General features: G+C 38.2%; 1 protein-coding gene across 4 annotated transcripts in view; it reads right to left on the bottom strand.

Moving 5' to 3' along the window:
* Positions 1-12,235, bottom strand: part of LOC136025294 (uncharacterized) — an 84,374-nt gene extending 72,139 nt beyond the window's left edge. For 3 of the 4 annotated variants that reach the window (XM_065701180.1, XM_065701181.1, XM_065701183.1), the window contains exon 1: positions 12,031-12,166. In XM_065701180.1, coding sequence (XP_065557252.1) covers positions 12,031-12,051 — 21 coding nt within the window. In that variant the 5' untranslated portion in view covers positions 12,052-12,166. Of the gene's footprint in view, positions 1-12,030 lie in introns of all 4 variants that reach the window. The other variant, XM_065701182.1, reaches the window with a different exon arrangement.
* Positions 12,236-13,653: the final 1,418 nt, after the last annotated feature.

Genomic DNA, 13,653 nt, shown 5'->3' with positions numbered 1-13,653 from the left:
TTGTGTCAACCACAAGGACCTTGTTATGTGATTTTCGGACTTTTTTTGAATGACTGACTATCTAAAAAATTCTATTGGACACTTCTGGGGAAAAAACGATATAGGGGGAGGTAGTTGCCCACCGATCACATTTACTCTTAAATAGTGCACTAGACCTTCTTATTTCCAGTCCAATGAGCCCCCTCTGAAGTTCATATGACCAACCTTTCCATAAAAACCTTATATACCCCCGGAATATGGTTTACGACCCTGATCCTTAGCACTGTGGGGGTTGGCATCTTTAAAGGGATAATTTACGGATTTTTACACTACGCTGAACAAAATGACTATCTTCAAATTTTAATTGGATGCGTTTGTAGAAATGCTTGGCTTGGGGGGGCTGATTTCCCTTCAATCATTTTCAACTATTAACAAGGGGCTACAGGCTGGTTTAACACAATTGACTATTGGGACTTAAAAACAGAACTATGACATAAAGCATCCAATGAAATAAGCCCGTCCAAAGTTCACATGACCAACTATTTCATAAAAGCCTTCTATGCCTCATGGGAATAGCTTAAAACCCTTGCTCTTGGGCTCTGTGGGCGTTGTCAACCTTAAAGGCTTTGTTGCATGTTCTTTGGAGTATTGTTAACAAAATGGTTATCACACAATTTATAGCAAATACGTTTAGGGAGAAGAGGGTGTCAGGGGGGGAGTGTGCTCCATTACTTTTGAGTCTTTAAAGGGAACTAGAGCTTTTAATTTCCAATTAAATAAACCTTCTCTAAAGTTTATACGACCACCCCTTCCATATAATTCTTGTATACCTTCTGGTCATCACTTAAAACCCTTGCCCCCCCCCCGATTCTGAGGTTGTTTAACCCCGAAGACCTTGTTATATGATCTTTATACTTTTATAAACAAAATGGCCAATTTCAATCGGATGCATTTGGGGAAAAGAAACAGTGGAAGGGGCGCCATTTTCCTTCTTGTAACTTTTGACTCTTAAAAAGAACACCAGGACTTTTGTCTTCCAATTGAAGCAGCAACAGCCAATATTTATACGGCTACCCTTTCTATAAAAAACCTTAATTGTTAGCAATGGGCAACTAGTGTAGCTTCTAGCCCTTGCCCTGGGGGATGTAGGGAGTGGGGGTTGTGATTCCCAAATACATAATTACTGGGATTTTCAAAATTGCTTAACAAAATGGCTTGTCATTGTTGTAATTGGACTAATTGGGGAAATGATGGGTCTAGGGAGGTCTGGCTGTCCCCCAAACACTTTCAACAATTAAAAAGGATATTGAAACTTTCAATTCCCGATTGATTGAGCCTTATTTAAAGTTCCAATGACAAGTCCTTCAATTCGATCTATACAAAGTGCCCTGATCTAAAAAAAATACATTGTGCCCACATCACACTTTACTTAGGTAGCGCTAATGCCTGCGATTATTGGGCTAATTTTGAGCAAATGGATACCCCAAATTTCTAATGGATGTAATTGGGGGAAAAGGACACGAGGGGGGCTAGTGGCCGTCCGATCGCTCTGACTCTTAAAAAGGGCACTAGAACTTCTGAAATCTACTTCAATGAGTCCCCTTTGAAGTTAACGTGACTACCCTTTCAACAGAAACCTTATATGCCCCCGGGGCATAGCTTACAACCCTAGCCCTGAGGGATCTGGGGAGGGGAAGTTGTCACCTTCGAAGACATAATTACTTGGCATTTCAACTACACTGAAGAAGATGGCTATCCCTAAAAGTTTTCTGAATTAATTTGGGGAAATGATGTGCGTGGGAAGGGGGCTTGTTGCCCTCCAATCACTTTCAACTATTAAAAGAGTTACTAAAACTTGCATTTTCCCGCTGAAAGAGGCCCTTTCGAAGTTTCCACGATAACAATAACTGTTTCTGTACAAAGTGACCTGGTCTAAAACAAATAAACCAACCAAAAAATAAACAAATAAAATATTGTATCAAATCGCTCTTTACTTAGGCAGCGCTCTTGGGCTTCCTATGATAGTGGTAGCACTAGTAGCAGCAGCAGTATTAACATGTTACATTTAGAAGTAGCTGCAATAGAAGTAGTAGTTTAAGTAGTAGTAGCAATAGGAAATTTAGAAGTGATAGTAGTATTAGTAGTGCTTCGCACATATTGTCTTTTGGTCAGATGATCTTCCCCTTTTAGTATTTTCTGGAGGTTCCATCTTAACACCATATCAATTCTTTAGATACGCTCTTTTTAAAATGTACAAGCACTTACCTTCTTCTGAATACGGTTAAATTTTCCCTCAATATTGTAAATGGAGTAGTGTAGTTGTAGTAGCAGTAGTAGTAGTGGTAGCAGTAGTAATGGCAATAGTTGTAGTAATAGTGGAAGTGTGCAAAACCCTTAATGATCCTCTCCATTATCATTTACTGAGAGTTCCAAATTAATGAGCCCCAGTCATTCCAGAGTTACACCCTTTTTACAATCCATATACACATAACGTGTTTTGATTTAGTTCAACACTTCCCTAAACCTTCTCTGAAAGGCTCAACTAAATGTCCTTAGTCTTTTTGGAAACGTTCAGAAACGCATAACTTTCTCAATAGCATATATTGTATATAAACAATGAACGACGTGCCTAACCTGTAGTCCTTGCCCTGATGACTCTGGGGAGGTTGACATACCCAAAGATATAATTACTGGACCTTTCAATGTTACCTTTTTGCTCAATTGGCAACCTCCTTTATCATTTCCTGAAAGTTCCAAATTAATATACTCAGTCATTATGGAGAAAAGCCCTTTTGTTGACCCGTATACTCATAACGTGTCTTGATTTAGTTCAACGCTCCCTTCAACACTTCCTTAAAGGCTAATCTGAATGTCCTTTGTCTTTTTGGAAGCAAATAATTAAGCTTTAGTAAACATTATTGTTACTTTCCAAAAAGAAAAAGGGCATTCAGGTTCTAAAGATTCTTTATGGAAAATAAATGACATGTGATATTTTTAAACAAATTGCCCAAATTATAGCCCTTGCCCTGAGGTTTGTTGGAGGGGATTGACATCCTCTAAGGCGTAACTTCTAAACCTTTCAACAATTCTAAAGAAAACAGTTCTCTCAAAATTTTGATAAGATGTTTTTTTAAATGACTAAGGCGGGGGGGGGGATTTTCATCCTTCAATTACTTTTGACTCTAAAAAGGGCCCTATAGCTTCCAGTCAAGTGCTGCTTCCAAAGTTTATTTGACCACCCATTCTACAAGAGCCTTATATGCCCCCAGAAAATAATATAAAACCTTTACCCTATAAATCTGGTGGCTTACGTCAACTCTGGAGGCATGGTTATATATCCTTTGGACTATATTGACCCAGATGACGACCTCACAATTTTGATCGGATGTGTTTTGGGGAAAAAGGGTGCCAGGAAGTTGGGGCTACTTGTCTACCACGACTTTTGACTCTTAAAAAGGAGCTATAGCTTTAAATGTCCAGTCAAGTGAGTTTCCTATGAGGTTCAAACAACTATCCCTTCCATAAAAACCTCATAAGCCTTCGGGATAGAATTTACAACACTTGCCCCTAGACTCTGAGGAATTTTATCAACTCCAAAAGCCTTGTTATGCCATCTTTGAATTGTTTTTGAACAAATAGCTTTCTTGAAATTTTTATCGGATGCATTTTGGAAACATAGGCCCGGAAGCCCTTGTTGTATGATCTTTACACTATTTAAAAAAAAACACGGGCGGTGAATTTTTGCCTTCCTATTAGTTTTGACTCTTAAATAGAATACTAAGACTTCTGATTTCCAATTTAATGAGCCAATTCCAAAGCTTATGCGACCATCTTTTCCATATGAGTCGTAAATAGTAACAGTGGTGAACTAGAATAGCTTACATTCCTTGCTCTGAGCGCCATTAGGGGTAGTCATTCCCAAGGACATAATGACTAGACCTTTCATTTATGCTTAACGGGATGGCTATTAAAACTTTAATTGGACGTGTTTAAGGAAAAAATTGGCAGTAGAGGGCTGGTTGCTTTCCAATTACTTTAGACAATTAAAAAGGGCACTAGAACTTTCAATTTCCAATCGATTGAGCCCCTTTCAAAGTTTATACGGTAACTCCTTCTATACGATCAATACAAAGTTCCCTGGTCTGTAAAAAATAATACAAAGTACCCACATCACTCTTTGCTTAGGTAATGCCATTGCACTGTTTTTGATCTTTGGACTATTTTTGAACGAATTGCTATCCTAAAAGTTCTATCGGATGCAATTGGGTAAAATAAAACGTAAGGAGAGGAGGGATGCTCGCCCTCCGATCACTCTGACCATTAAAAAGGACACTAGCTTTTCTGACTTCAAATCCGATGAGCCCCCTCCGAAGTTAATACGACTTTCCCTTCCACAAAAACATTATTTGCCACCTGAGCATAACTTACAACCTTTACCCTGAGGGTTGCACATATTATCTGAAAATCAGATAATCTCTCCCATTTTGCATTTTCTGAAAATTCCAACTTAAAACCCAAATCAATTCTTAAGATACGCTCTTTTAGAGTGTAAATGCACACAGCGTCTTTGATTTAGTTCAAATTTTCTTTCGATATTGTAAGTGGATTAGCGTGATAGTAGCAGCAGTAGTGGTAGCAGTAGCAGTGGTGATCGTTGCAGTAGTAGTGGTAGCGTACAAATATTCATCTCCCTTATCATTTTCTGGAAGTTTGAAATTAATATACCCAGTGATTCCTGTGTTACGCCCATTTGACAATCCGTGCACGTATAGCGTGTTTTGATACGGTTCAACACTCCCCTCCAGGGACATACCCAGGACATTCATTCGGGGGGATAGGGGGGCGCGAAAATTCTTCTCGTTTTACTTATTCTAACGGTCAACCGTGGAGACCGTCAGTCCGCCCCTTTCGAACAAGGTTGCGTCCACTAGGCACACTTTTGTATTTTTAAGGGCTTTCCCAAAAACACAGAATTGCCCAATCAGGACCATGTCCAGATAGATCTGTAGCTGGCACAAAACCAAGAAAATTCTAATGAAGATTTCCAGCAGAGGTGTAGCGGACGCAAACACATAGCTGCTCTATATTAGAAACGTCGGCCGTTTCGTCGGCAAGCACCAAAAAGCAAGGACTTTCGTTTAGTTTTTCGGCAATAGACTGTTAGAACAATCCTCGACAAGTGGCAATAAGACCATTCTAAATCTTTGGCGAAACATACGGGGCATTCCCTGCTGTGAAAAAAGATGTTTCATCAGAGTTCCGTCGCCAACCATTCTCTTAGTTGCAAAAGAGCTTGGAAATTGCCATCATATTGAGATGGTTCTGGATCCGTCAGTGAAGAGGGACCGGGATAATCCATACCCCAAAGTGTAAGATGTTACCTTCCGTATAATATTACAGTCTCAACAATCGGTCTCTGTTTCTGACGATTTTCCTGAACCTGCTCTGCCCTTGCTGTGTCTATCTGGTTGATAATGTTACCCTGCCTTTTCTCCACAACAGATATGAAATTGTCTGCGGTTAAAGTATATTTTTTTTTGAAACTGTGTTTTTCGGTGGCTTGTGTAGCATTCAATTGCATCCTTCCAGTTCCTGGTGGGTTGGCTGACAAGCTTACCTAAGCTCTGTTGCTGCCTTTGCCACCTTTTTCGAACAGAAAAAGAAGACAGAATCGACAAAAAGCACCGTCCTCAGATGGCGAATAGGACAACCAGCTGAAACCAACCATCCAACCCAACTGAAACTTCAGCTTTCTTTCCCAGATATTGGAAAAATATATGCAACATTTGAAGTCCAAGGACTCTTTAGCAGACGAAGTTAGGACGCTGTGCTGAGTGACGACGATTTGTGAACAAACCGTCTATTGTCAGTTGAAACCAATTAAGATTGGTTAGTTGCGTGCTGCGAAGTGAATGTATCAAGTGGACTGGCATGTGAATCACGTTTAGCGTCCCCAAGCTTAACCTGAGCATTAGCAATCGCTTCCATGTTATTTAAGCCCGTAGTGACAGATGAACAATCCGTAGACGACCCGCCAACTTCACTATTAGAAATAACTAACCTTTTTCGCTTGGGTGCAACAAAACAATGTTGTATCACATTTCCTTTTTAATTTTTCAAATCGCTATTCACTGAGAAAATCTGGTTACTGTTTGCAAAAATTCGTTTATATTCATTTTTGTTATTTTTGCACGATTCTGTCAAAATTTTTGGGGGGAAGTGGTTCAAACAGTGCACCCCCTCCCTGGGTACGGCCTTGCTCCCCTCAATATTCTCTGAAAGGCTAAGTTGAATGCCCTTTGTCTTTTTGCAAAGTAAAGTTCAAACATTCATACCTTTACCATAGTATATCTATATATAAAAATAAGTTGTCTGTGTGTCTGTGTGTCGAGTGACGTCACTGTCCGCATATGACGTCTGAATTATTTCATCACATACCAATTCAAAAACGAATGTATTCAAGCCGAAGTAGCTCAGTTATATAACTACCTGTGTTGGCGCAGTGGGTTTGACCTTAGCGTGGTAATACGAGACCCAGAGATCGAACCATGCTGCAGGAATGCACTACAGGGCCGACGCAGGGACCTTAGTAATCAAGAAACGTCGTTAATCCGATACAAATACAAATACAGTAGCTCAGTTGGTAAAGCGTTATGTTCCAGGTTCTAGGTCCGAGAGGTTCCAGGTTCGAACCTTGGCTTTAGCATTAATACAAAAGAAGAAAAGAAACTAAAAAAGATAATAACTACAAAAAAAACTAAAACGAAAATACAAAAAAAAAGCTAAAAAACTAAAAAAAAAACTTAAAAAAGGCTAAAAAATTAAAAACTAAAAAAGTAAAAAAAAAACAAAAAAAACTAAAAAAAGGTAAAAACTACAAAAAAAATAAAAAGAAAAAAAATAAAAACTAATAAAAAACTAAAAAAACTAAAAAAACTAAAAACTGAAAAAGAAAAAAAACTAAAAAAATAAAAAAAAAACTGACAAATAAAGGAGAAAAAGAAAACTAAAAAAAAAAAAAAAAATAAAAATGAAAAAAAAACTAAAAAAGGTAAATTTATTCAAGCCGAAGTAGCTGAGTTGGTAAAGCGTTATGTTCCAGGTTCTAGGTCCGAGAGGTTCCAGGTTCGAACCTTGGCTTTAGCATTAATATAAAAGAAGAAAAAAAAACTAAAAAAGAAAAAAACTAAAAAACAGGTAAAAACTACTAAAATAACTGAAAAAGATAAAAAACTAAAAAAAAAACTAAAAAAGGTAAATAACTAAAAACTAAAAAAGAAAAAAAGAAAAAAACTAAAAAAAAGGGTAAAAACAGCAAAAAAACTAAAACGAAAAAGAAAAAAAACTAAAAAGCCAAAAAATAGGTAAAAACCAAAAAAAAAAACTAAAAAGAAAAAAAAGGAAAAAAACAAAAATTTATTTCATCATATACCAATTCAAAAACGAATGTATATACAGCCCGGGACACAGGGAATATAAATGACGACCGGGACACTCAAAGAGAAATTACAGACTGGGACACCGGGACACAAATGACGACTGGGACGTGTGTGTCGACTGACGTCATGTTTGTCGACAATAAATGACGACTGGGAAACAGAGACACAACTACAACGGGGACGCCGGGGGGCACAGGGGGATATATAAATGACGATGGGGACAAAGGGAATGTTTGATTAGCAATCACCACCAACAAAGATCAAGGGCAATCATTATAATAATGACGTATAGATCTGAATACGGATTGTTTTTCCCATGGACAATTATATGTTGCATGTTCAAGAGTCGGTAAACCTGACAATCTATTTATATGTACAGACAATGGGACAGCAAAGAATGTTGTATATTCGCAAGTTTTACGTAGTTAAAAACATAAATATGTATATCTATCTATATTCACAGGTGGGACACAGGGACACAACTACAATGGCGCGTAACGACTTACGCGCGGGGGGGGGCTTGGGGGGGGGCGTAAAGCGCCCCCACCAACTAGGTGTTGGGGTGGCGCGAAACGCCACCCCAGCAGCTAGTCTATATATATAAAAATAAGTTGTCTGTGGGTCTTTCGATTGACGTCATGTCATCATGTCGTCATGAAGTTAGTTGTCGTCATGTTTGTTATGACGATGACGTCATTAAAGGTATTTAAGAAAATCGTTCAAAGACAAATTTTTAATTGTAAGAAGACACCGGGATACAGGGAATATAAATGACGACCGGGACACTCAAAGAGAAATTACAGACTGGGACACCGGGACACAAATTACGACCGGGACACAGGGAATATAAATGACGATCGGGACACAGGGACACAACTACAATGGGGACGCCGGGGGGCACAGGGGGATATATAAATGACGACGGCGACACAGGGAATGTTCGATTAGCAATCACCATCAACAAAGCTCAAGGGCAATCATTAGAATCATGAGGTATATATCTGAATACGGATTGTTTTTCCCATGGACAATTATATGTTGCATGTTCATGAGTCGGTAAACCTGACATTCTACTTATATACACAGACAATAGGACAGCGAAGAATGTTGAATATTCGCAAGTTTTACGTAGTTAAAAACATATATATCTCTATATATAAAAATAAGTTGTCTGTGTGTGTGTGTGTGTGTGTGTGTGTGTGTGTGTGTGTGTGTGTGTGTGTGTGTGTGTGTGTGTGTGTGTGTGTGTGTGTGTGTGTGTGTGTGTGTGTGTGCGTGTGTGTGTCTGTCGAGTGACGTCATGTTTGTGTGTCGACTGACGTCATGAAGTTAGTTGTCGTTATGTTTGTTATGACGATGACGTTATTAAAGGTATTTAAGACATTCGTTCACGGAAAAATGTTTAATTGTAAAATGACTGAAGAACCTACAATGGCAACAGCCGAGGAAGCTGCTCAAAGAGTCAATGCCAAAAAACTTGCGGCTGATAGAGAAAGTAAGAAAAGAAAGCGTGCCGAGGAATCACAAGAACAGCAAGAAAACAGGCTTGCGGCTGATAGAGAAAGTAAAAACAGAAAGTGTGCCGAGGAATCACAAGAACAGCAAGAAAACAGGCTTGCGGCTAAAGAACGCAAAACCGCACAGTTAGATGAAAATCCACCTGGACGGCGGGAGTCAAAACATATCAAAACTGAAAATGATAGCGATGATGATTGGGTTTGGGATTTTGACTTGGATAAGGTCATCAATGCCTACCAGATTTAAGTAAAAAAAAAAACAAAGGTTCGGCGATATGTACTTCATAGTGACGCTGAAAAATAAAGAAGGAAAAGAAAACTGAAAAAAGGTAAAAAACTAAAAAAAACTGAAAAGAAAAAACACTCAAAGAGAAATTACAGACCGGGACACAAATGACGACCGAAACAGAGGGAATATAAATGACGACCGGGAACCTCAAAGAGAAATTACAGACTGGGACACCCGGACACAAATCACGACCGGAACACAGGGAATATAAATGACGACCGGGACACAGGGATTGTTCGAATAGAAATTACAGACCGGGACACCGGGACACAAATGACGATCGGGACACAGGGAATATAAATGACGACCGGGACGCTCAAAGAGAAATTACAAACTGGGACACCGGGACACAAATGACAACCGGGACACAGGGAATATAAATGACGACCGGAACACAGGGACTTATCATTAGAATAATGAGGTATAGATCTGAATACGGATTGTTTTTCCCATGGACAATTATATGTTGCATGGTCAAGAGTCAGTAAACCTGACAATCTATTTATATGCACCGACAATGGGACAACGAAGAATGTTGTATATTCGCATGTTTTACGTAGTTAAGAACATATATTTATATCTATCTCTATTCACAGGTGGGACACAGGGACACAACTACAATGGTGCGTAACTAATATGGCGCGTGACGACTTACGCGCGCGGGGGGCTATATATATATATATATATATATATATATATATATATATATATATATATATATATATATATATATATATCAATATTCACAGGTGGGACACAGGGACACAACTACAATGGCGCGTAACTAATATGGCGCGTAACGACTTACGCGCGCGGGGGGGCTTGGGAGGGGCGCGAAGCGCCCCCACCAACTAGGTGTCGGGGTGGCGCGAAGCGCCATCCCAACAGCTAGTACTATATGTAAATAATGAACAATTTTTTTACTTACAGCCCTTGCCATGACGAATATGGGAGGTTGAAATACTTAAAAAAATAATTATAAGGCCTTCCAACAATGCTGAACTCTCAAAATAGATCTCTTAAAATCTTTATTGGGGATGTTTTGGGGAATGATAGACTTTTTCGGGCACCTTCACTTTTGACTCTTAAATAGAGCACTAGAACTTCTGACTTCTAATCAAATGAGCCCCACCGATCCGAAGTTTATACAAATACCCGTTCTATGAGAATCTTATATGCCTCGGGACATAGCTTAGACCCCTTGTCCCCGGGCTCTGGGGGAGCTGTGTAACTCTGAAGGCTTTATAATATAATCTTCGGAATATTGTGAACAAAATAGCTGTCCCACAATTTTGATCTGATACGTTTGGGGATAAGAGGGTGTCAGGAAGAGGAGCTTGCTCCTCTAAATCGCTTTTGACTCTTAAAAGTTAACTAGATCTTTAAAAGGGAACTACAGCTTTCAGTTTCTAATCAAATGAACCTAATTTAAGGTTCACAAAACAAATCCTCTCATAAAACCCTTATATCACCCTGGGGCATAGCTTAAAACCCTTGTCTTAAGAGTCTGGGGGGTGCTATGTTAATCCCAAAAGCCTTGTTATGTGATCTTTGGACTATTTTTGAACAAATGGCTATCTCAAAATTATTATCCGATGTATTTAGAAAAAAGTAGGCCGTGAGGGGACAATAAAATTTCCCATTTTCAATCCAATGAGCCCCCTCTGAAGTTTAAACGACCACACTTTCCATAAGAATCTTAAATGCCCCTGGTGCATAACTTACAACCTTTGTCCTGAGCGTTGTGGGAGGAGTGAGGTGTCTTCAAAGACTCAATTACATTGGACGTGGAGGGGCTGGTTACCCACCAATCACTTTTCAATAGTAAAAAGGACACTAGAACATGCAATTTGCAATCTAATGAGCCCCTTGTATACGAACAACCTTAATCAAAAACAAACAAACAAATTATATACTGTGCGAAATACTATTTTTTCAACTGAAATTTTGCCTATTTTAAAGGTTAATAAATCTGTCTTGCAAAAAGAAGGTACGCAAAAAACCAAGTACTCTCTAATTGTCAACTTTACTTTCCATTGATATTCCTGATCGGCATATTTTTTTTGTGGTTGCTGAACGTCTCACGATCCTTTTTAATAAAGGGAAAATCAAGCATAGGGCCGTGTCCTGGGGGGACTATCCTGCTAGAACTTCTTCCTCCAAAATTTGGTGTGACTCATATAAAGGTAACAGAAAAATATGCGAACAAATATGTGAACACATAAACCTTGATAATCACTAATATATTGCAGTCAATGAGTCATGCATTGCAAAATTTTTAATTTGGACATGGGTCTGAATGGGTGCGCCGAGCCACGGTGGCTAAAGTAGTTGATACTTTTTGTAACTTACCCCCCCCCCAAAAAAAAAAAAAATTGTGGAAAGCATTAGTTCATTAACCTGACATTTCAAAAATAAGGTTGGGAGTGTTTTTGGAAATGCTGTTTTTGCAAATGTGCTGCTTTACAGGAATTATCTCACACTATAGTAAAATAAAGTAATATCACCATTTTTCAGTTAAACAGCATCCAAATATGATGCTACTGACTCCATGATGCTACCAGGGTTTGAGGTGTGAATTTGAATATATATATATATATATATATATATATATATATATATATATATATATATATATATATATATATATATATATTAAAGAAAAAGCAAATCGCAAAGAAACATAATAAATTTTAAAAAATGTTAAATGCAGTTGGAAACGTCCAGCTGCAAGTGCAGTACACTGCATAATATGCAGTGCAGAAAATGGAGTGCAGTTGACCCTAGACGTCTGTGCTTGTCTTACCTTCGTAATTTTCCAAAGCATAGTAAGAAACCGTATTTTCTATTGATTGATTTTTTTATCCGTATGTCATTAAAGTATTACTAACCACTTCTTGCATATTATCTGCTCTTCTTTGAATACAATTGTAAACCTGTTTCTTATCTACTTTTAATTCAGTTTACAAATCTTTACTCTCAGATAAATCAAATATGGTAAACTGAGCGGCCAGAAGTTCATTTTTTTCTACTTAAGATGCTGATAACAAACGGCCATTGTAGTAACTGTAATATAATCAACGTTACTAACTGTTTAATCTGATTGTTTAGTAATGTGCAATAGTTATTAATGTTGCTACTGGTATTAGTACTCTCACTTATAGTTCAAAACTGACCAGTACCAAAGGAACCCCATTTACAGTCAAGACGTTGAAATGGATTTACTACCAGGTTTACGATTACACTGAATAAAACGGAGAAGTTTAAACCGACCCTCTTACTAACTACATTGTTACATGGCCTCCATTCTGACCTCCCCCTCTATTTTGGGATTTTTCAAAGACATGCAGCGAATAAACCTAAGCTTTTTTACACTATAACCATGAATTCACTCTAAAAATAATCTCAAAACTATGACAATGACCTGTAACCAGAAAATTCAATAGAAACTTGGCTGAAAAATAAATACCTTGCCTTAGAATGGACGAACGTCTGGGCCCAATCCGGGTAAAGAGAAGGAAAATTTTGGTTCTTTCGTAACAATGATTTGTCAATGCAGCTTAAATTCATATAGAATAATTTATCCCTCCCCCCTTCTCGCTTATCCAATGTACCATTTCGTTAAAACTGATCGAATTTTTTTTGCTGTCTTCAGACGCTCAATTAGAAGTAAATCCAAATTAGAACTAATCATATATTTAAGAATAGTTCTCCAGCCATTCTAACTGAAATTCACGCCCCTTAGTCACACAAAAAGTAAATTAAACATGTATCCCAAGGCTGAGCTAAGTACTCCAAAAAAGTTTTTAAGCATGTGCACAAAGTACAGGACTAAAATTGTATTTTACTGTCAGTACTAGGAAATCCAACAAAACTTCACTTAATCACTTTATAAAAACCTTGTTCCTTAAAGATAACCTAGAAAACCAAGAGTTAACAAAAATAGTTTTGCTTGAGGCTCCTATGAAAGGTGTTTATGCTGCGGTAAATATTTGTCTAGGACATGCTACTGACAACTACTACTAACCTAGACAAATACTACTAATCTAGACAAATTCTACTAACAACTACTACTAACCTAGACAAATACTACTACTACTAACATATGTATACTACTGCTAACAACTCATTGCAGCACCAAGTCGCCTTTAACCAAATTCCAGTCTGTTTAAAGCTTTCCTCTAAACACCCTCCCAGGAATTTCCCGTTTCATTTGAATCCGTTCTTACGACATCCTCCCACCCCAACCAGGGACAACTTAGTTTGGTTTGGCCCTAGACTGTAGTGTTTGCCCTAGAGAGTGAGATTAAACCGCAATTTTCATGAAGCCTACTGTTTGAGATACGGTCAGCCAGTCAGGTACCTTAGGCAATCCGCAGGTTATATCTCTGGAAAACATCTAGCAAATCTTCCTCTATCTTTCAGAGCG

Source organism: Artemia franciscana, chromosome 3, assembly GCF_032884065.1.
Source record: "Artemia franciscana chromosome 3, ASM3288406v1, whole genome shotgun sequence".
Taxonomy (NCBI): Eukaryota; Metazoa; Arthropoda; class Branchiopoda; order Anostraca; family Artemiidae; genus Artemia; species Artemia franciscana.
Note: the sequence above shows the minus strand (reverse complement) of the source record. Positions and strands in the feature narration are given on the sequence as shown.